Consider the following 26309-nt stretch of genomic DNA (forward strand, 5'->3'; position numbering starts at 1 on the left):
AGGCTGGATTTCTGACATGAAATATGAGGAGACATTGCATTTTTAGAAGTAGACTTGACATACAGTTACCTTAACGCTAATTTGTTTGTTAGGATAATTGCAAGAAATCACATCATATTTCTGTATAAACATTACATAGCTGCATGGTTTCTGGCACACTTGCTGAAGACATGGAATTCATAGGTTCATACCAACATTTGACAGGATCTTGATCTGCTTTTTTAACCTGGATCAGTAAAAAAATTTAGCATAGAAGACCCATAAAGCTCTGAACATGTCACTAACTGAGCTGAGCTTTCACAGCAAATTTAGATGTACAGAAGCTTACTTCGTAAAAAAAGAAGAGAACTTTATAAGTATCTAAAATAACAATTCTTTCAGTCTTCTCTCTGTTCTAAAAAGCTGAACCTTATATTTTCAGTTTGCACTCCACTTATGAATTCCTGGATGATTCATGTATTGCTGGGTTTTGCTCCCCAGTGTAAGCACTAGAAGTCACTTGTGCTACTGAATTAATAGAGCAATCAATTCTATTTTCACAGGGATGTGATACACAGATGATATATGACATGCTGTTAAGGTTGAAATCCATTGTGTATTTACCTGGTGACTTTGTCTGCAAAAAGGTGAGCATTGTTGTCTCTTTCAAATAATAATTATAGTATGTCTTTTAGAAAACAAGTCCAGATAACAGTCAACAGTGTCCTTAAGAAAAAACTAATCCTGAGTGAATTAGCATAAAAGTAGGTACTCTGTGTAATAATACAAATGTGCTCTCAAATTTCAACCTAGAACAAGACAATATGGATTTTATTACTTACATTATCAAACGTAAAATTACAGCAATATGGGAAAGTATTTAATGGAAATATCGCTTATCTAATGATACAACATGAAGTTTTAGTATTTAAAATGGAGCAAGCTTAATTGTTTTTATACACACATACATACAAACATAGCCTACAGGTCTCAGTTTATGATGCTTTGCATGTACTTCATTTGTGTGTTCAGCAACTCTTAAGTGGAACTACCCAAGGACGTAGAAAATACACTGCTTCTTACAGCAGGGTATGATCTTGCTCTGCCTTCACTCACAGCTCTGAGCCATCTCCAGAATTCCAGCTGAATGCCGTCACACCGTCCCTTAGCAGAGACATCTGTCTTCTCTTAGCATTTTGGCTGAAACATACATGGCCTTATAGTAACACAGGTAGATAGCTCAGCTTCTGATCAAGCGAGCCCAAGTCTCTGTTCAGAAGACATGTAAACATACTCATATGCAGCGCAGGATGTAATTGAAGCATGGAGGGGGATGATCAGTACTGTTACTGTTCTGGCAAGTGACCCACAGTTCATACCACACTCGGAATTGAGCATTAGAACCCCTTAACTTGTCATTAGTGGCCCTCGTCCCGCATATTCCTTAAGGTCCTGTTCCCTCCAAGAGTTAGGCATGTGATCCTCTTCCTGAATGCTGAGGTAGTCCTACTGATTCCAGTGTAAGAAGTCAAACATTTGTGAATGACTGAAGGATCAGGTATGTCCCTTGAAAGACCAGTCACAGAATTACTGTTGGCTAGGAAGGGTGGAAGAGTAGTTTGGTGTACTTGCTTGTACAATGCACAGCACAAAAGCATCTTAGACTGTGGCTGGGACTCTTACTACAACAGGAGATAATAAACAACAGTTACAAGGTTTTGATACTTCAGTCAGATGCAAACAGTTCCTAACTAGGATGGATTACGAGAAGTTGAAGTATCAATTTATTCCAGCTTGATTCAGAGCTAAAAGACCTTTCACTTGTACAGTTCTGCTATGTGACCAACAACCATAGTATATGCTATTAATGCTGTAACACATAGTAAAGAACAAAACTCTGTTCAAACTCCCTCCTCCTTGGATGTATGTTGGCCTCATCATACTGTACGGAGGAGGCTCTGCATGCAGGCTTGGAGGAGCAAGTGCAGGGATAGGAAGTGCAAGCCCTACATTTTCAGTTCCAGCTTTGTTGTTGCCTTTTCAATTTTAAAATTAAATTGCTGCTTGAAAAAATAGTTATTTGCCTGCCTTACTGAGATGTTGTGAGGGCTTTTATGATCATGTTTGTAAAGTCCATTATATTACTCCAGTTTGCCTGCTTTATTGTATATACTGATGTCACACCCTTGAATCCTAGTAGATCATGTGCAGGACAATAAATAAACCAATAATCTCTTAACCATCCAGTAATAACATAGAATTTGACAAAGTTTTGAATGATCATTTAGTTTTATTTTCCTTTTATATTAGGTAAGTGATAATTAGACATAATAGTGTAAAAAGTGAAGCTTTTTAGACCATGAAGCATAGGATTTTTCGTACTTCTCTATTATTAAATATACTACTGCAGTACTTTAGTTTCCCCCAGTTGGTGGAAATGATTGCTACAATCCTGATTACTATCTAATCTTCTTTTTCCAAGATGGCCTAGATGATCTTACTGCTGTTCAAATACTGTCCCACATCACAATCAGAACTGCCAAAGTCAGCCCTTGTGCTTGTGCTTAGTGCAAGGACAAGTAGCACAAATATTCATTTCTCCATAATACCAGTAAACCTGTTTATGAGAGGGTGGAAGAAGAGCCTGTCAGATTATTCTAACAAAAATAACACTGCCCTGCTGAAACATGGTATCTTTATGTGTTTGTGTGCCCAGGGAGAGATTGGCAGAGAGATGTATATCATCAAACAGGGTGAAGTTCAAGTCCTTGGAGGCCCTGATGGTAAAAAAGTCCTGGTTACACTAAGAGCGGGAGCTGTATTTGGGGAGATCAGGTAGGTCCACTGCTATTTTTAACACTCTCTTTAGAACTGGTCAAATAATTAATGGTTGTTTAACTTTTCTATGGTAAGCATGACAGCTGCCATGGGGAGGCTAGAAAGTGGGTAGGATCAACCAAGAGAACACTGAGCAAGAAGATGCAGGTAAGCGAAAGAAAATCTAAGGGGAAGCATCAGAGACTAATCTGGCAAGGTCTGAGACTGGTGTTTTAGGCAATGTACACAAGGATATACAGACAAATATCTCCTTCAGCATTTAAAAGATTTATCGCATCTTCATGTTCTGACATCTGCAATACAGCAAGACCAAATGCATTTTATTGCCTGGATAGTAAGACTAGGTGCTTTTACATAGCAGATGGTAAAAATGATTAATTCCCAACAAAAGAGATTAAAAAAATCTAAAATTGCAAATAAAACCGGTTCATTTATGAGCTGAAGTAGGAATTAAGTTGCCAAAAATCAGCTACCTACATTTCGAAAACATATTTTTTTAAGAGCATAGAAAACAAGAAAAAGTCTGACAGACCAGATTTTTGGGGTCTGAGTGTATCTGGAGGAGAAAATTTTTCTCTGGTGACTACAAATGTTTTCTATTTTCTCCACGTGGCTGCTATGCAAAATCCATTAACTCTTATGTGCCATGTTCCCTAATTAGCCAACCAAGTGCTACATTTTAGGCACTACAACCCCTGCTGAGGTTGGCCGGAGGAAAAGTAATAAAATACATGTGCTGCTGCATGTGATAAACTGGATCCTTGATTTCTTCCAGCTGCCTTCCTCTTATTGTTAATCCTCTTGCTGGTAGCTTTAATCTGCCTTTTGAAAAGCAGTTATCAGCTCCGTGCCAGGTTTACATTTATCTTCTGCTTGTGTCTCCCTTTATAGTAGGGGAAACATTCACGTTTATCCAGTGCTGTGCGTACAGAACTTGCTCAGCCCTCAAGTGGAAAACACCTGAAATATCCCATAGATACACACCTTTTTCACTGAGTGGGAAAGTGAAATCGTATCAGCTCTTTGAGGGAAGGTTATTTGAAAGGTATTTCTCTGTGTGACAATGTAATACCTGAGCAAAGCCCCAAAACAAAACGCTGTATTGTATTGCAAGTTATGTGTAAAGGCTGAGAATGTGCTGGTCTTCAGTAAGAACAGATAAAATAAAAAGCTACAGCAGCCCAGATAGGTAACACACACATACTTTTCAATTATTTATTAGTCTTGTATTTGGAACAAGAACTTTATTTTTTAAACTGAGAAATGATAATAATTGTTTTTAAAACATGGAAGGGATTTTCAGACTTTTGATCTAGCAGGTGAGCACTTGTTTCCACATGAGAACTACACAATAGCCTTTAAAGATCCATTTCCCAGTACGTTACTTTTTATATAATTGCAAATATGGCCAGTAAATCCCTCAGCAATGCTACAATCCTACACTTCTAGTCTTGTTTTATTCATCATCGACCTACTGTGGCAGCATACCCGTTCAGGCACATGTAATTTGCATATAAATGTCAGGCAGTTGATAAACTCAAGGAGAAAAGACACAGCAGCTGGCAGACATCTCAAAATTGAAGAAAAGCAAAGACATGAAGCCCTAAGTGTTACTGGTAGAGATTTATCCTCTTCCTTGTGGCAAAGTGTTAGAAAATAATGAGTTTGTATAGCATCTTTCTATATAAGTTTTGTCAAGGTCTTCTGAATACTGTATAGCAGAAGCAAATGAAAAAAAATATTCTTTAATGGATGAAATATTGCTTCATTTATCACATCCAAGTTTTCCCCTCAGTATTCATAGCATGGTTATCATCTGATATCAGACTGATTTCCTTCTGATTTCTCATTCAAGATTTGTTTAGAGAAATATGTCAGCTTCATTCTGAGTGGTTTAACTACATGATCGATAAGACACTTGTTATTTAATCTCACTTTGTTCAAAATGCATGTAAATGATGCTTAAGAAGTCTCTCAGAGCAAACGAGTTGAAGAAAACAAAGAAATGTTTATTTCAGAAGATTTCCCTGAATTATACTAGAAGGCCAATGCAAGACTAATGTTCAAACAAGTCCTTTGCCAATTTCATCCTTTAAAATTATTACAGAAACACATTAAGTAATAGGAGTTGCCTTCCAATTAACATCTTACCCTCATTTCCTACTTTCCTGTATAGATAATATCAGTTTGGGGAAGCAAAATAATCTCAGAATCAGAGGCAAACAGATTGCTGCCTTAATGAGAGCCTGTCTGCACAGACAATTGAGAGAAATTCAGCTATAACACAACACTTCATTAGCCCAGAGAAATTTATACTTTAAGCCAGATGTCCTCATTCATCCATTTACCGATATTTCACTAGAACTATTTCCTATTGGAAAATGGTAATTCTGGAAAAATGAAAATATTTCTCCATTCAATGTAAATGTTTAATGGGAAGATCGCTAAATGTTTGGTCTCAGCTTTAGCCTTTCAGCTGTTTTGTAACTTTAACTTTAATTAAAAAAAAAAAATCAAACCTACAGGGAGTATTTAGATTTGTGAAAGATTACGTTTTCCACTTTGGCCCAGGATTTCCCATGAAGTGGCAGCTGCTGCCCTTTGGTGTTTGACATGGTGCTCAGAAGCAAGATCCAGACCTATTTCCCTTTCCTGACTTACCACTTCTCTCCATACGCACATAGGTGCTGAGCTGAGATGCCACAACAGCTGATACACATCATTCCCTTGATCGGTTTGCTAATTTCAATGAATAGCAGTTTCCCATAGAGACAGCTACTGAAAAAAAACCAAAAAACACCACCAAACAACCAGATGAACAGTCTTCACTTTATACCTCAAAATTAAATTTGCTAGCATAATTATTCAAAAGGCATCATCTCATATTACAGCATTTCAGGCTAACAACCGGAGTTAAAAATGCAAGGTAAAAAAAGCAAATTTCTCTGTTAATACAGATATTACATTATCAAGAACCATTGCAAGGCAAATTTACATAATTTTTAAAAATTTGATCATGTAACTCTTAGCACACTAGCCAAAATAGATTCAGTGATGAAATCCATAACGCTGTCCTTAGTCAAAGATGATTCTGTTCAAGCAAGGAGTGCCTTAAGAGTAAAATTCACCTCACATCATCACCATAATGAAAAAGCTGATCTCTTTAGTCCTAGTCTGCCTCGATAAAATGAGCTTTATGTCAGGAAAGCCTGAAAATGATTGTGCAATGACTTGTTGAGAAGTGATTCATCAGAACTCAAAAGCTGTTTGCCATTTTCTTTAGCTGCTTTTCTTATTGTGCAAACAGTTTTATTCTATCTGAGGAATTGTACAGAATTTTTTAAAAAGACGACAGCATACTGCATTTTCAGCTTGAGTTCATATATTGATTGCTGTCTTGGGTTGCAGAAAAAGACTCTGTGTGTGTGTTTGTAAATAGCCTTGTACACACAGTTGCAGAGGCCTCATGGTATCCTTTATTAAACAAATATAATACATTACCTGTATGAGCTAATATTTATAAATGTTGTGTAAATGTATTTAACATTAAAACAAATATTTATATATCATTGATTAATATTTTAGATAAGTATTAATTAATGTTTTATGGGGTCCAGACTATCATTTATTAATAAATTGTAAATTTAGAGATTAATAAGTATTCTCTAAAAATATTAACTCACTGGGAAATCTTTACGGGACAAATTTTAGAGTAGATCTCCTTGAATACAGTGATAAAGCAATTTTAGTACTAAGAGCAAAATGCAACCTCTCTTGCTTATCACCACAGCTGAGAAGTAAAGTCTCATTTCATTTGCTTAATGCAAGACAAAGAATTCAATTTTTTATTTCTACATCTAATTTTTATGTGGATGTTTTTTCTATGGCCAACTGCCACCTGCTAAACTGGTCTAATGCTTTACTTTCAAAACAAAACACCCTTCTGTTTCTGGCAGACACATTTGTTACTGTCAGCCTGAAAGGCCTTCCTAATCCATATCATTCAACTTGCCAACATTCAAACGTGAGATGTGGTATGTGAGAAAACTGAAAGCCAGAGTCCCACAAAAGTTATTCACTCAGGAAATCAAAAATACTTGGAGAATCACTAATTCATTGTAAATAACTCTTTCAGTAACAATAGACTTGTGCTGCTCTATTTCGGATGAAATAGTTTTCAACAATAAAATTGAGGAAATGTCAAGTTCACATGAGGACTAAAACAAATGCAGTCCTTGCAGTGGGTGTCCCTTGAGAGCAACGTCTCCATCTAGCAAGACTTCTCACAGTCCTTAGCATCTACATATGCCTGACTGCTAGTGACAATTTGCCTTCCAGAGGCAAGCTATTTCTAATCCCAGCTGTAAAGGGCCTTTACAGAACATCAGGCAGAATAGTTGGGTATGTAAGTGAGCTTTACAACGACTTTAATGGAGAACCACCAGCAAAGTGATTCCTCACTAGGGCAAGTAATAATGTGACCGACGATGTTTCTTTTCATTCCAGCCTATTAGCTGCCGGTGGAGGAAATCGAAGGACTGCTGACGTGGTGGCTCATGGTTTTGCCAACCTTTTCATTCTGGACAAGAAAACACTCAATGAAATCCTGGTGCACTATCCTGACTCAGAAAAACTGCTCATGAAGAAAGCGAAGTATGTCCTACAACAGCTTTTTAATTACATTATTTAGCCGCAGAATGGACAGTTGTATCTTCTAGACAGATTTACATTCCTTTCTTGGAAGAGTAACTGATGTAAACACATTTGTATTTAGAGGTCAGATTTGCCTGGTAGTATCTAGTGAAAGTCATGGTTCTGGCAGGTGTTCCAAGGGTGGTGGAAATGTAGTAAATAGAATGAAGTCCTGAATGCAGTTGTTTTCTTCGTTGTACTTAAGGTAACAAAACTAACAGGAAATACAGATGCATATCAGGACTCCTGACATAGTCAAGAAAGAAACTGCAGGACAGATGTCAGTTAAGGAGTAGGTCTTCAAAGATGCAACTGAACACTCGCAATTATTTCTACAGAGATATTCTTCAATGCACCCACAGACTTGTACGCATTTCCAAAACCTTCAGCAGTAGTTAGGAATATAAAGTAAGGCCCAACAAGATGGACATACAAAGACTAGAGAGGTGTGCATTTTGTTCAAAAGGGTTCTGAAATGGGATTTCACACCCACACTGCTTTTCATCTTGCTTTGGCTGTAGCTTGCTAGGATCGCTATTTCCCCAGATTGAAAAGGGCAAAATATCGCCAGATTTGTCATAAAAACTATGACAAAATTAGTACCCTTCTACCTTGTAAAAGGTCCAAATACTTAAAACAGTTTGCCATTATTAGTGTACTTCAGCACTCTCATTGTTCTCAGCTGTTGCCTTGCAGTGCTGTCAAAGGTTGGAAGGTTGCTGCCAGACTTGAAGTTCCACCAGAGAAGACTAAACATAGCACCGCAGTGACATTTTGTTTAGTGGAAGTGCTAGCAGATGGTTGCATTCAGCATGTTTCAACAGCCCTGGTTGTCAAATGACAGTATCTTGAGATTATCACATCCCTGAGGAACAAGGAACCTAAACACAGAATGGGCTCACTGCCTGATTTTCAAAACCAGCAGCAACAAGTAAAAAGGTGGAACAATTCCACTGACCAATTTATCCTTCCTGACTTTTCTCCACCTTCTTTCTAAAGTTGTATCACCACCATTACTTGTTATTGCTGTCGCTCTGTCCCACACTGCCTTCTGCTTTCTTGCCCACCCTGATCGTATCCTCCCAAGCCATTAAATTCTGCTTGCTCCAGACAGTCTGTCTCAACTGCAAGAGTTTAATATCCACCCTTAATATCTGCAAACCCATTTGAGCTCAAAGCTGCCTAGATACCAGAGTAGATACAGGATATCCTGTTTAATTTTAAAGATATGCAGTACCTGCCCTGCACTGGCGGCCATGTATTCTGCGCATCTGTCTAGGCATCCACCAATTCTTTCAAAATTCCTGTGCTCTATGTATGGTCAGCTATGTCTCTAGAAAAACTAGGCACCAACAGGAGATTTGTAGTTATGTTCAGTTTTGGAATCAAATTATCAGTTGTTCTGCCCTGGAAGGTTTATGTTAAGGTTGTCTGTGGAATCGCATTGGCCTTCCCTTTAAAAAAGGGCTCCTTGAAATAAACTCAAAGGATTTATTCAAGCAAGAAATTTGTTCTGTTATCTCCTACATAATATTCACTGTATGGCCTGTACTTAATAAACCCATGCAAGCTGCTGAGGTGTACTTTTTAAGTTTATGACAATAAAACTTAAAAAAAAGTTAAATATTCACTTCTGAAATTCACAGTTACAAAGTACAGGGCACTGGAGAAAATTATAGTATTATGGGATTTACTGTACTTCAGACTGCAAAGCTAGTCCTTGATCATAAAAAGCCTTAAGTCAGAGCTTTTGCAAAGACAGAAAAGCTGCCTTGAAAACTGTGCAGTAACCTAACAGAAACGGAAAGCACAGCAGCACAATGCTTTTCTCTGGTTCCATCTATCTCGGAGCTGTCGTCTAATCTTTATCCTCATTGTTCATTCTCACTTCTTCTTGTTACGGCTGCAAATGAGTACAGCTATGGGAGGGTGTGAAAATGTAGTCTGCCGTGTGATTGGCAGTAATTTTTGTATCTTCAGGGTGTTGTCTTCTACTGAAGAAGACCAAAAGTAAGTACCACTGTCTAACCTGACCTATGAGAGATGAGCTGTGCTGGGAGTTAAGTTTGGTAATCTATTACTCCCACAAGCACCAGCTGGACTCCCAGCTGAGCACTAAACACCCTCTGGATTTGCATCCAGAAGGCCAGGTAAGAGACTGCCACCTCAGGTATCAGGCACCCATCCCCCTCCACGCTATTTCACACCTTAGCAAACTCTCATCTGCTTTGCAACACCTTAACTGGAGCCTGCACTTGTTTATTCCCCAGGACATAGGTAAACAACTCCCAATTTCAACAGTAGTCTCCAACTCCACCAGAGCCTAGGGCAAACCCCTCACCCTTTCCAGCTTTCTCTTGCCACAGTGCCTGGGACCAAAAAAATAAACTGGCTGGAAAAGTTGCCAGATCTTCATCTGTGAATGTGACATTTTAGCTTTGCAGGAGCTTTGCTTGGTTTCGCAGCACTGCTGTGCATTCTCATTCCTTCCTGTTCCCAGGGTGCTGCTGAAACAGAAGGGGAAACCTGCTCCAGGACCAGCAGTGCAACAACCACAGGGCTTGGCCGGTCTCTTTGGGCAGAAACCAGAAACTCCAAAATTGTTTAAAGCGATGCTGGGAGGAAAAGGAAAAGAAGGCCTTGCTAAGCTGCTGCAGCTGAAGAGACAAGAAGACATTCAGGTAATGCCACAGAAAATAAGAGTAGATTATTCCAGGTGCTGAAAGATACTGAGAGGGCTTGAGCAAACAGAGTAGATGAAAACGTAGCCTTACTGCAATGAACAGCAAAACCCCCCAGTTGCTGAGACATAATCACTGTACCTAATCTCTGTAAACACCAGTTCTAAAATTTGTCTCAAATCTTCCTGGACCTGGACTCTGCAGAGAAAACAGAAGCAAAGAAAAAGCAAGGAAAAAAGCAAGCAAACAAAGATCCTCAAAGGAAGTAAGGATAAAATGCACTTTACAAAGACCCTAAGGATATCTGATCTTCTAATTCTATGTAAACAACAGAAAATACAGAAATATTCTAACACACTAATCTGATCCAGCTGACTCAAGCACATGGTGAACTTCCCAATTCAAAGTCAGATCTCTGGCTGTCACAAATCCCGAAGACAAAACGTAAAGTGTAGCCCACAGAGCTAAAACTGATTCAATCTCTAATATACTGTACTTATGAAAAAATATTAATTTAGTTGAAGAAAAGTAATTCCCTCATTATACTCTGTTCTGAGAAATGTTAATGCTAGTAAGAACCTGCTCAGTTCTACGTACCTATCCAAAGGCAGCAGAATCCTTTTCTGTCTTTATAGCTGAACTGGCTGCGTTGTTTATTTTTTTAAGTTAAACAAAGAACTGTGCTTACACAAATGACTACAGCACTATGATTGGAGTAGAAATGTTGCTCAATTTATTGTGTATTTGTGAACTTATTAGCATATAGGCTTGGGTAAGGAACTGGGCCGCTGGCAGGCAGTATGTCAAGATTTACATAACGCTATTTTTTTCTTTATAAGTACATAAAGGAAGGCAAGACCTAAGGAAGGGTTGTGTGCCCCAAAATGTGCCTGTTTCATCCTGCTGTATTAATAAGAAGCAGATACTATCAATATTCACAAGCTTTTCATAAGTTTTGTTAACGTGCTGATTCTGAAATTGCATTTTTCATTTAAAACTGATTTTCAGCATCTAAATACAAAGTTACGTGTATTGCCATTAATCTGTATGACATATATATATTACATATCATTAATCACAGTATCCACGCTATGCCTTTCCAGTATACATACAGAATCGGACTACCAATTTCTTCTGCAGCATTGGAAAACATTTAACTTCTTGTTTCTAGGAAACTCAAGCTAAAGCAAATAAGCCTGAACAAGAGGAGAAGAAACCTGTGGAGCCCGTGGCCTCATCTGCACCCCCTGCACAAAAGGAAGAGGCGAATGCAGAAGCTAAGCCTCAACCTGCAGCTATGCGCAGAGAAAACAGTAAGGAGTCTCTGATCATTAGTATGTCTCCATCCCCCAGAGCAGAAGAAGGAGAGATCCTTAAAGTTGAAGTTAAGGAGAAAAAAAAATAAATAGACAGTGCTTTGGGCTGTGGCCCCATCTATTGTCTTGCTGAATTCAGAGGGCAAGCGTGACTTCACTTTTGTGTACAGAAGAGGAAAAAAAAGTAGAGACTACCCACAAGAAAAACCCACCCCAGCTTGTCGTCTTCTCTCCCTCCTCTCCTGACACAACGGGGAAAATTATTTATATACTTACCTCTTACCCTTGAGCCTGAAGAGAGAATTGTTGGTGCAATAGGAACTAGAGCTGCAACTGCATTTCAGGACCACTCGCTTCTTGTCTGGTCAATGCTCTCCCTCGTGTCTTACTCTGTCTTGTTCCTGCTTCTCTTTTTTCCTCTGCTGTTTATCCTTGCTTTGTTACTGCTGTTCCTTTTGCTCAGCTTGCTCTTGCTATTAATATGTGTTCTTTTCTATCTTTTTTTCTGGTTTCCCATAGTTATTCTTTTTCTTCTTACTGCCTTATTGTTGCTGAGGGTACTTACGTTTCTCTCGATCCTTCTCTCTCCTCCCCTTATACTTTTAATCAGTGACGTGTTTTTGTGATCAGTGTGGCTCAGTGCAGAAAGCTGCGATACTGTGGCTGTGTGTTGGGATGTTTTAGCTTGGGACAGGGGGCTACAATAAAAACATTGTCAAAAAATAAAATCACAAAATCCACAAGGGGGAAGCAGATTGCAGAATTATTGTCAGTCCTCTGAAAGCATGAGCGTCTGCTCCAGCTGTCCTTCGCTCTGGTGAATAAACATGGCAAAGACTTAGATATCATCTTTAACTCTGGGCTGCTGATTTAAATGCTTGATCTTCTCAAGGGTTGGGCATTAATAATGCTGTCTGAAGAGCACGCACTTGACACTAGCTAACTTTTTGAAGAATTTTGGTATCTAAACTGGCCACTTCAAAAATAAGGGCTATTTTACAAAAAGCAGGAGTTACACTGGCTCTGTGGTACACAGATCCAACCAATGCTCCAGTTGTTCACCTCCATCACAGACCTCGACGGATGGTGCAAAGCAAACCCTGTGCCTTACTGGAGCTGAGCTACATACCACCTGTGAAGTAAATCCTTTATGAATGCCACAGGTGAGAGTGATACAGCTTCCTAATGAGGAGCTCCCACACCATCAGCCTTCAACATTGGCTCATCGCAGAAAGGCATGCAATGTTAAACAAAAGGCTGAAGCTGTGCTTGAAGATTAATTCTCAATTACCTTTCTCTCTTCTGTGGCTTTGCATCTCCTCTCTCTCCCTATCCACCTGCAGTCCCCAGTGGATGAACAGTTTTGGGAGCTAAAACGATTATGCAAAGGCCAAGCCAAGAAAGCGTAAGGGCAGGCTTCCTCAGCTGACCAGCCAACCAAGGAAGGCACCATGCCAAAACTAAACATTCACTTTATAGGCTATATACGATCCTGCAGGCTATGCATTCTTTAAAGACTTTGAACTTCTCTAATCATAGGCAAAACTGGCAGCCTAGGCAGAATCAGTGGGAACCTTGCCCAAGTAAAAGCTGGATGACTGAATTCCTTATGCTGTATATTCCACACATCCTCAGACATGACCAAAAGCCAAATCTCTTTTAAAAAGAAAGTTATGTCACATTAGCAGTGAGGTCAAGGTTCAAGTGCTACATGGGTAGGACCACCTTTACATGTATGTCACTTGGTAGGTAAAAAAAAAAAAAGTCACATCAGAGGTAGAAAATTATAAGATGCATCATAAAGAATTATTCATCTCAGGCACATCCAGGAATGCCTCAATGCAATCTCAAAACTAGAAATATTGCAGAACTGCTTAAAAAATGAGATCTTCTATGAATAATAATGATCTATGAATTCATTACAATATATGGTTTTCATCCTTTTTTTGAGTTGTCAAAACACTATGGAAGGGAGGAAAAAAGAACCACATAAACTCCCATATTTTAACATTTTTATATTACCGAGTAAAGCACGCTCTCATTGCAGAAGATCTGACCCCTCTTCTGCCTACACAAATGCTACGAGGTAACTGCAAACATTTTCATTGTTGGGATATTTAAGGTAATCCATCACACACTGACGTATATCACAAAGTAAGGGCTGAGACTGCAGCAGCAAGTGTTACACGGCAGCAACAGAGCATCCCATGAGTTGCTGCTTTGCTACAGCTCTTAACAGCTCAGGATTGCAGGAAAGCCTGCCAGTTCTGTCTTCAGTATTACTGAGTTCTGCACAGCTCTCAAGTTCCTTAGACCCAAATGAAAGACAAGTGTCAATGTTTGCAGAAGATCATGGCCTCACAGAAGCAACATCCATCAGGTTTACTCTGGCATTCTACTTTTCTCTTGTTGGAATATTTCCCCCTTCCTCAAATTCCTCCATTTTTAGAGGTGGGCAGGAAGGGTCCAGGAATCCAGGTTGCAACTATTTATAGGGTTTTCATCAGAAGGAATGACACAAGAAAGGTCAAGATCTAAGATGTATTAAATCCCTTCACGAACTAATTCTACTCTGTGGATTCTTGACTGGTGGAGAAGTGAATTACTCTAGTGCACTCAGATGATGCAACTTCCAGTCTCAAAGTTCACTCAGGTTCTGTATGGTATTACGCTCCACTGCAACACTGTCTCTAGTATATCTGAGTTTCTCAATAAAGCATTACAGACTTGACTACACTTAAATGTAAAGGAACAGAACAGTGGAGTAGGACAGTGTCTTTGAAAACTAAAAATAACCACATCTCAATGCCTCTTTACTTAAAATGTAGATGCTATTTAAAAAAAAAAGTTTTGGAAAATCTGATATGAGAGAACTCTAACACGGCAATGAACATGAAACCGTCACTGCTAAAACCACACTATTTCAGAATATCTTCTTGCTAAAAGCCAGTATGAGATGCCTTATGAAATATACACTGCACATTCATAACCACCGAGTGAAAAAGCATTTTTACTCTCACGTGATAACCTTGTTATAAATCTGAGCTGCTCAGCCTGTGGAATACTAATCATAGGAACTGCAAAAGCAGCATTTATCATTACATAGAAAATGCTGAATACAAAAGCACAATGGAAGAACAGTATACTGAAATTATATTTTTAATGCACAGGCGTTGTATATCACTCCATCAGAACTGGAATACAGGGGAAAGTAAAAAAATTCTGGTTACAAGTTATTTCTTTGCTGTACATACGTATATTTCACGGCCATTAAATAGCAAAAAGCATGACTACGAAGACTGCTATACATCATTTTTATCACAAGGTGGCGCAAGTGACCTACAAACACATTCACTTTTCAAAACTGACAATGCTTTGTCACCCTCAAGCTAATAAGGCATTTTTTACACGTAAAAGTAAACAAAAGAATGGCGAAACACAGTAACTCCCCTCCCCCTTGACTCACAATCTGCTGCATTCCTTGACTCTGAATATTGCTTCAGCTTAACTTGAAAGTTTCCAAATTTTTCAACAGGCGTTAGCTCTACACCTCTAAGAGAAGTTATACCTGGAAAATGGATCTTGCTGCTGTCATGTGTGAAACACTTGTCTTTTACATAAAATAGAGCACATTGAGAAGCAGGTTCCGTTGATATATTATTTAATTCCCTAATCTTGAGGAACATGGGGGTACTTTACCAATATCTGATAATGAATTCTTTACTGTAGAAACTCAGAATTAATGTATACAATACAGACAGAACAAAGAATTTTCTATGCAGCAGATATTTACTACAGTAACACCTATTGGCACAGTTAAATGCATTTAAATGCACTTCCACAGCAACTTAGAACAGAATTGGTAACAGAACTCAGATGCAGCATTATATTTTTTGGCAGAGAGCTCAGAGGAACTTCAGTAGTATCCAGTACTCCTATCAGTAGTACTCATCCACTCCAATGAATCTAGACAAAGCATTACTACTGCATCTCTGTACATGGAGCATGTAGCTCTGAAACAGTTTCCTGTTCCAAGATCATACAGTATCAATTTGCAGCAGTGCAATTACGTTCATTATAACTACTTCCATGTTCTGCAGTTTTTGTGTTGCATATCTGGCATGACACTTCATCATCATTCATGTATAAAGTAGCAACACATACGCACTACACTGATAGAAAGATGACTGTAGATTTTCATATAACCCCATGAATTAGATTTTCAAAAAGAAGGAGTTTGGCTTAATATGAAACAAAATGTCTTCCTTAGTATTCCACTGCTGAAACTACTTAGGACACCCTTCCACTAAGGAAAATGGAGTGCAGAGTAACATACTCATTTATGACTGATAACTAGTCAATTGTCTAAAAAACATTTGGTGTGTTTTAGAGTATGTGTAAGACAATTTCAATATGCGTATCCTTCATGCATCAATGTTAATGTGAATTCAGATTTCTGACAGGATTACACATGCATGGAGAACACCCCCCACCACACACAGAGCAGTTTCAGCAACTAAACAGAAGTCACATACCCCGTCACATGCACTATGACCTGGTGCAATCCTGAGTGCCCAACTATGCTAAATTTAACGTCAGTCCGTTCTGTTCTTACATGTTACCGCTAGACCACGCACAATCAGATTAGTCAGATGTCTAACTCTAACTAACTTCAAATATGAAACTACAAAAACAGTGCTCTAGATGGGCATTTTGGAAGTAATAAATGAGACCTTTACATCCACTTACATTACACACACTAGCAGGTTCAGAAGAGGTCCTCAGCAAGCAGTATGCAACTGGGAGACAAGAAAGCTTCACCTGTCCCCTAAGCAAACACAATATGATTTACACTTCATGTAAATGATGAAGGAAAAACTCAAGCCACGAAAATAAACCAGAAATTTTCTGCCCTAGAGAAACACAGTATGATTATAGGATTAGAGTTTAGAGATTTTCTAACGTCTTCTGACTGGGAAGGAAGAAGGAAGATTTTTTTTTTTTTGTAGGCACTTTTCATTAGCGGGCTCATGAAAAAGAAGCATGATTCAAAAATACGACAAAACCAGTATAGTAGCACTTCCAAGAACTGCATTTGCTTCAAAATATGCAGTTATAAATCAAATAAAACTTCTGAACTAAAAAGTGAATTCCCATGTCACAAAAAGCACTTTAAAAATCAACAGTCATGACTCTCTTGGGGAGAATGCAAAACCAAAACAAACCCCCCAACAAAATAAAATCTGGAGTTCCCATTTTCCAGCTCAGTACACACCGAAACACATCTTACCTTACAGCCTTTATAGTAGTAGCCTCAAAGGCCAATACTATTCTTCTGAGATGTTAGAAGCTTACCTTAACTCACCCCACTTATGCCTGTACTACCATAAGAGAAGGCATACTATAAAGGAATATATACTTTAGTGACTTGTTTGGCTCACGTTCACACTGCCATAAATCCCTGGCATTGGCCAAAGGCACTGAAGTGGCAAACATGAAGTAGGCATGCAAGGAGGGCCTTTATGCTCTCTTCTGGCACTTTGTATAATTACCAAAGTCCCATGACAAAATTGTAATGGTGGCTTAATAAGACACAGAAGCCTGAAATATTCCAGATTTTTTGAAGCACATACAAACTTTTGTCTGCTTGTTGGGGATATACCTTCTTTTTCATTTCAGACTGGTTTTATGATCACCAAGAAACTGCAGTCCTGGGTGCCAATCCCCACAAAAGTAACTGAACACTCCCACTGACTATATTTATCAAACACGCAGCTCTTCCACTTCCAGCCATTCTCCCCCTTCTCTATACATATTCAACCTTTTTTCTACTCTTATTTTTCAAAATAAAATGCACCCATGTAAGCCCTATCTCTCATATCAACATCAAATATTAACACAATTACAGTTTTGATCCTTAAAAGGCACACTTGGCAAAGTGATTCGCAGGCAAAAGCTAACAGATTACCATACAGAGGTGTGTGTATACATGTATACAGAAGTATCTCAAGAACCAAGGTCTGCAGATACAGGAATTAAAGCAAGCACAAAGTCTCAGCTCCCCTGCTCAGCCATTCACTTTGCAGCAGGATTCTTAGGAGGTTGCAGTTTGTAGGTGCTGAAGTAGTTCACCACTTGCTGAGGGACTTCTGCCAGGACACACTGCGCCAGAGCTTCTTTTGGAGACTTACAAAAAAAGAACACCGAATTTCAGTTTCCACCAGCTGTTAATGGAGATCCTAAGATGGGTAAGCAGCATGTCCTCTATTAAGCCAATTTGAAGTCTGATATTTTACAGAGAACTGTACACGGTGCCCTTATGGGACAGATGGAAGCTTCCCTGACATCTTGGCCTTCTGGCTCCCATTACCATGAACCAGCTGGCTGCCCTGTCCCACTGAAGTAATTGAAGCGGGGTGTGCAAAGGGCTGCCATATCTGAAGATACCTTTTTGTCGTATGAAATACACACACATGCACACAGACTGTAGGCATCAAACTTCCACTACCTGCTTAAGGTATCTGCTTCAGGGGCTTCTCTAATCATCTGCAAACTTTTGCAACAACTCAAACCACAGTGACCATATTGCTACACAGCAGCTCTTACAGGCATACTGTTCTTACTGTAAGATTAAGTATCCATGGGGAAAAACAGCATCCCTTTTTCTAGGAAATGAAAACTTCTGAATATATAATTTTATACTGAATATTGACCCTAGTTTATCTACATTCAAGTGCATTATTCAGTACACACATTCTATATTGATTTTGTTCCCTTTCTCCTTTCAATTTGCTTGAGTTGCTCTGAGATTAAACAAAGAACTTGTATCAAAAGTAAAAAATAAAAATACAAAGACAAAATAAGAAGGTATTAGGAGGATTATTAACAGGGTTAGTATTAGGAAACAACACAAAATTACAACATATTAGGATGGAAATAAAAATATTGATCTCATCTTCCCCATCCTGAGGACATTTTGTTGTTTGGTTTTTTTTTAAATCAACTTTTTCAAGTGATGAGACATTTAAAAGACAGACTATATTAGCCTGTGCATATTTTATTGCATTGTACAGCAAAAAAAGCTCAGGACTCCATTCTTTCACTGCCTATTTTTTTGGTATATTTGCTTTAATGAAAATAAAAACTATCACCACTACTGTGATGACACTCAAGTCCTACTGTTTACAACCTCAGTGATTTAGCTTTGAATATTAAGACTGCACATAAAATGTGAGACTAAACCACATTTACAAATGGGCATCCACAATAAAAAACACTTTACTATAAGAACAAAACCACACTAAGTTCTTCCTCCCAAACGAAAAACACACCCATTTGTTTAACCAAGTCTGAGGAAGGTTTACAAAGGTCATTCCCCTGCATGGAACTGTCAGAAATGCAGCGCTGAAACCAGAAATTCAGGTTTTTTTAAACATGCATCAGCTCACCTAATGGAAATTCCACAGAATTTTGAAGTCTTCTGTCCTTTTTTTTTTTTCTTTCCATTCAATAAAGACTTATCTCAGACCAGAGTTAATTTCAGAGACATTGAAAAAGCTTAGGACTATAAGTGGGATATCCTAGCAAACTCAGCATAGCTCCACAACATTTATTAAGTGTACCATTAAGATTACTTACATTTTGGAACTTTCTGAATGGCACAAACTGGACAATGTCTCTGACAGCTGGTTCTCCTGATGAGGACCTAAGAACTCCATTGTCACCATCAAGAAACTCCATAGCATCAAAGTCTGCTCCTCCAACACCAACAATGATAATGGACATTGGCAATTTTGAAGCATTAACTATGGCAGTTCGAGTTTGATCAAGGTCTGTTATCACACCATCCGTTATGATCAGAAGTATAAAGTATTGCTGTCAAATCAATAAACACTGTGTTATGACAAAGAAATAGAAAATATGTGGGCATGTACACTTATAAAAATGCACATACAGATTACATACTCTTGTCACTGTGAGCATGTATCAATGCACTCACTGAATTTTACAATCAAAGTTGTGGTCAGGCTTCACCTGTACAGTCTGAAGAAATTTATAAAGACAACATAATCAATCTTTTAAAAGTAGTCATCTTTAAATAGCCACCTCCAAAGCATCATGCTTCTCCTCCTCTCCAAAATCCCCAGACAAGCCAACAGTTAAACCTATCTTCTAAGTATTTGTCTTCGGATAGACGGCAGCTTACTGAGGGTTTGGACAGATAATACCTGTAAAGCTTGTATTTGTTTCCTTTCTGGTCTATGAATACCTTTATGAAATGCTACCTTTCGCTTAATTCAGTTAAGAAGAGATGAGCAAAAGAGTACCACCAAGGGTAATGGAACAGGCCTTCATTTTTCCAGTGTACCCCTAAAATCCTATATATAGGTTAAACCACACCTTTTTGTACTGTAAAAAAGCATGCCTGTTTTCAAATTCCTTTAATCGTGTTTTCTAGCTGCTTTATGAAGTTATTTACCAAGGCATCTGAGGCCGCCTTGCAGTACTTTGGTAATTATTCAAGTATCACTTAAGTTGCTTCCATTATATTGCCAGGCCTTCTAAAAGTTGGCATCTTAGCCTCTGTTCTGGACTGAAGTACCAAGAAAAAGCTAGAAATACAAAGCTCAGAAACTAACAAACATTTTTTGAACTTCTGGTCTTCCCTCACTTGGTTCATTTCAGATGACTAACGGGCAGCAAAAATTCAAGTTCCAAAGGCACTCCCAGTATTCTCAGAAGTCATCTTCTTCAGTACCTTGCTTCCCATCTTCCTTTATCGGCCTCCAGAGTAATTGGTTTTCCCTTATCTCCTGTATTCAGGTACCACCTTTTCTCATTACTTCCCACCACTCTATCCCCCCACTCCAGCACGAATGTCTACAAAGCAGCCATGATGAAAGAAGGTTATGACCAGCAGCATGACAGCACATCACATTGGATTTATTTCTCTCTTCTCATGCTTCCTCCGTATCAGAAAAAACCCAACAGCAAAACCAAAAGACCACCCAAAATATCTACAATATGTATTAAAAGGCAAAGCAGCAAAATTTCAGTATATCCTTTCAGGCAGAAAAAAATAAATCTCTTGCTAGGCATACTGCACTCTCAGTAAAAAGAAAGAAAAAAGTACAAGAGGTTTAACTGCTTTCCTAATATATATAGACAATAGTTACTACTGAAAGACTACCAAGGCAAAACCTTATAAATCTCTTGCACATGAAAATTCATAGCTCTTTTCCAAATTGGTTTCCACAAGTACTTTCATATGCAAAACCAGCTGATTTTATCTTCTCATTTTACATGACGACTGAGATACCAGTATTTGCCATCATCAATGATTTAGGATATATATGGCTTCAGATTTGCTGAATTTGCATGGATTGCAATGATTTGATACTCAAGACTCGCTCTTCAGACTTCCTGTCTTAATATGGCCAACAAGTCATGCATACAATTTTAATAGGGAGGAGGGCACAGCACATAGAGTTCCTAAAGCTTTATAGTGTGGACAGTTAATTATCTATATTGGTACCTAGGTGTTGAGAGCTATAACCTCTATTTCTTCATCGTGTTACCTAATTCTCTCTCTCAGCTATCTGATATGAAACAAGATCTAGTGGATTTTTCGCAGCTGAGGTTAATTACTTTCCTATACACAAAGGCTTTAACACCTGTCTAGCACTGCAAGAGCTTTCAAGACACCATAGAGGTGCCATGTATTTTTAAGTTGATATTTCAGCTCTGAAGAGTTTATTTAGTTTATTTAGGAGAGAATGTGTACAAGCTGTAAAAATTAGCTTTTATTTTGTTTTAAGGGTACTAAACACCAATTCACAAGGTAAATGGCCAGCTGTTGAAACAAGTACACTTACAGGCTTAAAAAACATAAATTGTATTTATAAACTAGAAAGGAAAAAAAAAAGTAAGAAAAATACACACACTGCCATAAAGAACTTACAGATGCTGTTTGCTGTTGTGTAGCTGCGGTAGCAAATCTTGCCACATGATTTATAATCGGAGAAAAATTTGTTGGTCCATATAACTTCACTTGAGGAAGACAAGCCCGATATGCATCAACAATGCCTTGGATTCCTAGAGAACACAAGTAGTTCATATTAACTTTTTCATAATAGAATTAGGATAATTTGAAGCACTCCATCTTCCTAAAACACTGTATATATCAGTTATTTAAAGTGATAATGCAAAGATTTAAAATGAACCATGATGAAAAAAATCAAGTGATTCACGAGCAATGGAGGCTTTCAGCTTGACCAATGCTTAATGCACATGTTTAACATGCTTGGCTTTATGTGAACAGAAAGGCCAAATACCGTACGCTCAAGTGCATATAAGTAAATTGTAGCAGTTCTCTTCTCCTGGTAGCTTGTGGTAGTTAGTAGTGTGATCAGAGAGGCCTTGTTGCACAGGCACTAGCAGCATCATACTCAAACCAGACAACTCCATGCCAGCAGTGAAGTAGAATGAAGTGGCTTGATCACATGAGAGAACTGTTCCAGCTTACCTGTACTGTACCCTAACTGTTTAAAACACTACGTCCACGAATCATTACAGAAGACAGACCAAATGCTATTTCTAATAACTAAGAAAACAGTTATAAAATTGTTTCCTGCTACAGGACTAAACTCATCATTTAACTGAACTGCAGAGCATGTTGTTCTACTTTTCAGCTGTTTTTATCCCTTCAGCCTAGACGTCTTACTCCCTAGGTCTGATGTTACTTTTTCAGACTTACCATGACAAAATGGGTTTGATGGGTTAAAATTTAATGGGAACTCATGTGACACCTGTCAAAACACAAAAGACAGTCAGGGCTGTATATACAATCTCCTCCTGAAGTTAAGTGCTTTTAGTTGTCTTATGTCATGCATTTACAGATTCCGTTACCTGAAAGGAAGGAGGAATTTGTGCACCAAATCCAAAGGCTGGAAACATCTTATCTCTAAAAAATAAGTTTTAATGAAAATGAAGTGAGTGCCTTTCCTTAAAAGCTGCCATAGTTAAGTAAGTTTAGCTAATCAGTGCTGCTTTTGATCATTAAAAATGCTATACATTAAGCATTATGAGGCAAAATTAAATGGAAGCTCCCCCCTGTAATCGTTCCTAGGGCCAAAACCAGCCTTTAACACCAAATCAGCAAGAATACAAGCATTTATTTAGACGAGTGTTGCTCTTTACATCACAGATGAAAAGCCTTGCTTGTCTGTTGTAAACACAAGCTTCTGCTTGAGATTATGTGATTGTGCAGTGATTCTGAAGTCTTTTTTAGCACTACATTTCAGCTCAGAAGTTTCATTCTCATCTGTCTACTGGCACCTTCAACACTGTTTTAGGAAACTCACAAAAATCTATACATATCTAAAAAATTATTTAAATAAAAAAATTCTAAAACTTACGTATCATAATCCTGAATGACCATTCCTACAGACCAAATGGCTGTTAGGTATTCATTAACTCCATTAGGGCTGAGGTAATGCAGAGAGTCTGGAGAGCGAGGGTCTCCATTGGAGCCTGTAAAATCTATCCCCACCTGTCAAATGTAATAGTTATAAGCAAATTGCTGTTATAGGTCAAACTATGTTTCTTATCTCTGGCAAAGCCAAAATAAAAATAATGGAAGAGTTGCAAACAGTAGTTACCAGAACACCTACAAATCTTAACAAGCATGATACTTAAGATGCAAGTTTCTTGGACTATTAACACTTCTTAAAACAGTGCCACTACAAAACCAGCAGAAGCTCTCCATCTCTCACAAGGGCTGAAATCACTTTAACCTGTCAGGTTTACATTGTGTTTACTTTCAGTTACCATTCACACGGCTTTTCAGTAGCTGCTAATTTCATCCTGTGTTTTACCATACACACCTCTTCTCTCAGAAGTACAAGCCAGATACTACAGAGACCTAGAGGTAGCTCTTTCTCTGACCTCAATGTGTCCTCTCTGTTTCGGCGATGGCAAAATCACAGACTGGTTGGGGTTGGTACAGACCTCTGGAGATCATATAATCCAACCCCCACTAAAGCAGGTTCACCTGAGCAGGCTGCACAGAGTCATGTCCAGGCGAGTTCTGAATGTCTCCAGAGCAGACTCCACACCCTCTCTGGGCAGCCTCTTCCAGTGCTCTGCCACCCTCAAAGTAAAGAACTTCTTCCTCATACTCAGGTGGAACTTTCTGTATTGCAGTTTGTTCCTGTTGCCCCTTGTCCTGTCACTGGGCACCACTGAAAAGAGCCTGGCCCTGTCCTCTTGACACTCACCCCTAAAATATTTGTAGACATTGATAAGATCCCATCTCAGCCTTCTCTTCTCCAGGCTGAACAGGCCCAGCCCCCTCAGCCTTTCCCCATAAGGGAGATGCTCCAGTCTCCTTACCGTGTTTGTAGCCCTCTGCTGGACTCTCCCCAGCAGTTCCCTGTCTCTCTGGAACTGGGGAGCCCAGCAGTGGACACAGAGCTCCAGATGCGGCCTCAGCAGGGCAGAGCAGAGGGGCAGGATCACCTCCCTCAACCTGATGGCCACGCTACTCTCAATGTCCCCCCGGATCCCACTGGCCTTCTTGGCCACCAGGGCACACTGCTGGCTCATGGGCACCTTGCTGACCACCAGCACTCCCAGGTCCTTCTCCACAGAGCTGCCTTCCAGCAGGTCAGCCCCAGCCTGTGCTGGTGCGTGAGGTTGTTCCTCCCCAGGTGCAGGACCCTACACTTGCCTCTGTTGGACTTCATCAGGTCCCTCTCCACCCAACCCTCCAGCCTGCCCAGGTCCCGCTGAATGGCAGCGCAGCCTGCTGGTGTGTCAGCCACTCCTCCCAGTTCTGTACCACCAGCAACCGTGCTGAGGGTGCACTCTGGCCCTTCATCCAGGACATTGATGGGTGAGTTGAACAGGACTGGACCCAGCACTGACCCTGGGGAACACCGCTGGCTACAGGCCTCCAGCTGGGCTCTGCACCACTGATCACAACCCTCTGAGCTCTGCCATTCAGCCAGTTCTCAATCCACCTCACTGCCCGCTCATTTAGCACACAGTTCCTGAGCTACCTATGAGGATGTTATGGGAGACAGTGTCAAATGCCTTGCTGTGGTTAAGGTAGACAACACTCACTGCTCTCCTCTCATCTACCCAGCCAGTCATTCCATCATAGAAGACTATCAGGTAGGTCAGAAATTATTTCCCCTTGGTGAATCCATGTGGACTGTTTCTGATGACCTTCTTTTCCTCCACATGCTTTGAGATGGCCACCAAGATGAGCTTTCCAGGGATGGACGTGAGGCTGACCGGCCTATAGTTTCCTGGGTCCTCTTTCTTGCATTTTTTTAAGAGAGGAGTGACACATGCTTTCCTCCAGTCCTCAGGAGCATGAAGGTTTCCCAAGAGGGGTGCAAGAAGATCCACCATAGCCACACACATCCTTGAAGTGTTTGGCCTTCTGGTTCTCATCTTGGGAGGCTGCTAAAGAACATTTCTCACTGCTCTGGTTGGCCTGGCCCCAGTTGGTTGCAATGGCGTGAGCATTGCTGCTTTGGACCCTGCCACTCAAGTCCTTCAGTTTAAAGCCCACCTCACCAAGTTGGCCAGCCTGCTGCCAAAGATTCTCTTGCCTTTTCTGAACAGGTGGATCCCACCCCTTCCTACAGGCTACAGTCAAAGAATATCCCATAATGAGGCATATTACCAGGGTGAAGACATCTTCCTGTTATGTGCTGCATTTGGTTCATGAATTATAGAACTTAAGGGTCCTAACCCATATGATGGCTTCTGTATGTTGTTTTGATTAAGTAAAGAGCCTTGAAAACCACCATCAAGGGCAAAAGTGATCTGTGGTCAGAGGAAGGAAGAGAGGAAAAAAAGCAAAAAGAGGAAAAAAGCCCTTATGAAAAGGAAACTTGAAGTAAATCAGAGAACTGTAAATATCTCCTCCATCCCCATTCAGACAGCTCAACGAGCTCCGAACGAACATAACTACAGGTTCAGAACTTTGTCCCATGAGTAAAGCAAGTATTTTTTTTCTAAACAGACTAGATGGACTCTTGACAAAACATCTTCCCCCTTCTGTGCTATAAAACAAAAAAAACAAAAAACCAAAAAAAACAACAATCGAATGAAAAGCACAGATGATCAACTATATACTTCAGTTTGTGCTAAAACTCAAAAGCTACTTTATATAAATGATTTAACTTACTGTGAAGTTCAGCTGACACCCACCCATGATATAATCAAGGAATGTGCATTCTACTACGATCTAAAAATAGAAGTTAAAGATAGAAATTACATTTTTTTTAAATGGGAGAAAAAAAAAAGGTATTATTGCAGCAACATCTGAGGTTCCAAGTTTGTTATCTTTACTCATGCAAAGCACTACTTTCACTGTCTAGATATCCCAGCCACTGCAGTGAGGATATGTACAGCGTGTGCCATCACACACTCAGTGCACCAGAATCAGGCCTTTTACAAAATTACAGGCATATAACAAATCAGCTCCAAAAGCTGATTTTCATTTATAAAACAACCTATTATGACAGACTTACCAGACTTTAATTCACCATAAAATGGTGAGTTGGGAAATGCAGTGGTTCAGGAATGGCCTTATAAATTGGTAAGCAACCTTTGCCATATAGATGGCATCTTCAAGAGAAAGTGAGGGGACAGGGGCGGATGGACACATGATTCAGCTGTCAATCTGTCTCCTTATATGAGTCACAGCCATGAAATATTTACTGTGCCTGGAACTTACCGACATTTTGAAGTTTCTTACAGTTTGAGGGTGAAGGTATATTAGATG

The 26309-nt window shown here is 39.4% G+C and overlaps 2 protein-coding genes across 6 annotated transcripts in view; one reads left to right on the forward strand and one right to left on the reverse strand.

The window, feature by feature from the left end:
- CNGB3 (cyclic nucleotide gated channel subunit beta 3) overlaps positions 1 to 14504 on the forward strand; it is a 68707-nt gene extending 54203 nt beyond the window's left edge. The window contains exons 14-18 of the mRNA XM_014285122.3: positions 543 to 626; positions 2696 to 2814; positions 7324 to 7470; positions 10010 to 10190; positions 11362 to 14504. Of these exons, the coding sequence (XP_014140597.2) occupies positions 543 to 626; positions 2696 to 2814; positions 7324 to 7470; positions 10010 to 10190; positions 11362 to 11595 (765 nt within the window). The 3' untranslated portion in view covers positions 11596 to 14504. The remainder of the gene's footprint in view (positions 1 to 542; positions 627 to 2695; positions 2815 to 7323; positions 7471 to 10009; positions 10191 to 11361) is intronic.
- A 145-nt stretch (positions 14505 to 14649) lies between these two features.
- CPNE3 (copine 3) overlaps positions 14650 to 26309 on the reverse strand; it is a 34299-nt gene continuing 22639 nt past the window's right edge. For all 5 annotated transcript variants that reach the window (XM_055703576.1, XM_055703577.1, XM_055703578.1 and 2 more), the window contains 7 exons: positions 25710 to 25769; positions 22924 to 23057; positions 22415 to 22469; positions 22263 to 22314; positions 21468 to 21601; positions 19145 to 19381; positions 14650 to 17692 (listed from right to left, as the gene is read on the reverse strand). In XM_055703576.1, coding sequence (XP_055559551.1) covers positions 17582 to 17692; positions 19145 to 19381; positions 21468 to 21601; positions 22263 to 22314; positions 22415 to 22469; positions 22924 to 23057; positions 25710 to 25769 — 783 coding nt within the window. In that variant the 3' untranslated portion in view covers positions 14650 to 17581. The remainder of the gene's footprint in view (positions 17693 to 19144; positions 19382 to 21467; positions 21602 to 22262; positions 22315 to 22414; positions 22470 to 22923; positions 23058 to 25709; positions 25770 to 26309) is intronic.

The sequence above is a fragment of the Falco cherrug genome, chromosome 3, assembly GCF_023634085.1.
Source record: "Falco cherrug isolate bFalChe1 chromosome 3, bFalChe1.pri, whole genome shotgun sequence".
NCBI classification, from domain to species: Eukaryota; Metazoa; Chordata; class Aves; order Falconiformes; family Falconidae; genus Falco; species Falco cherrug.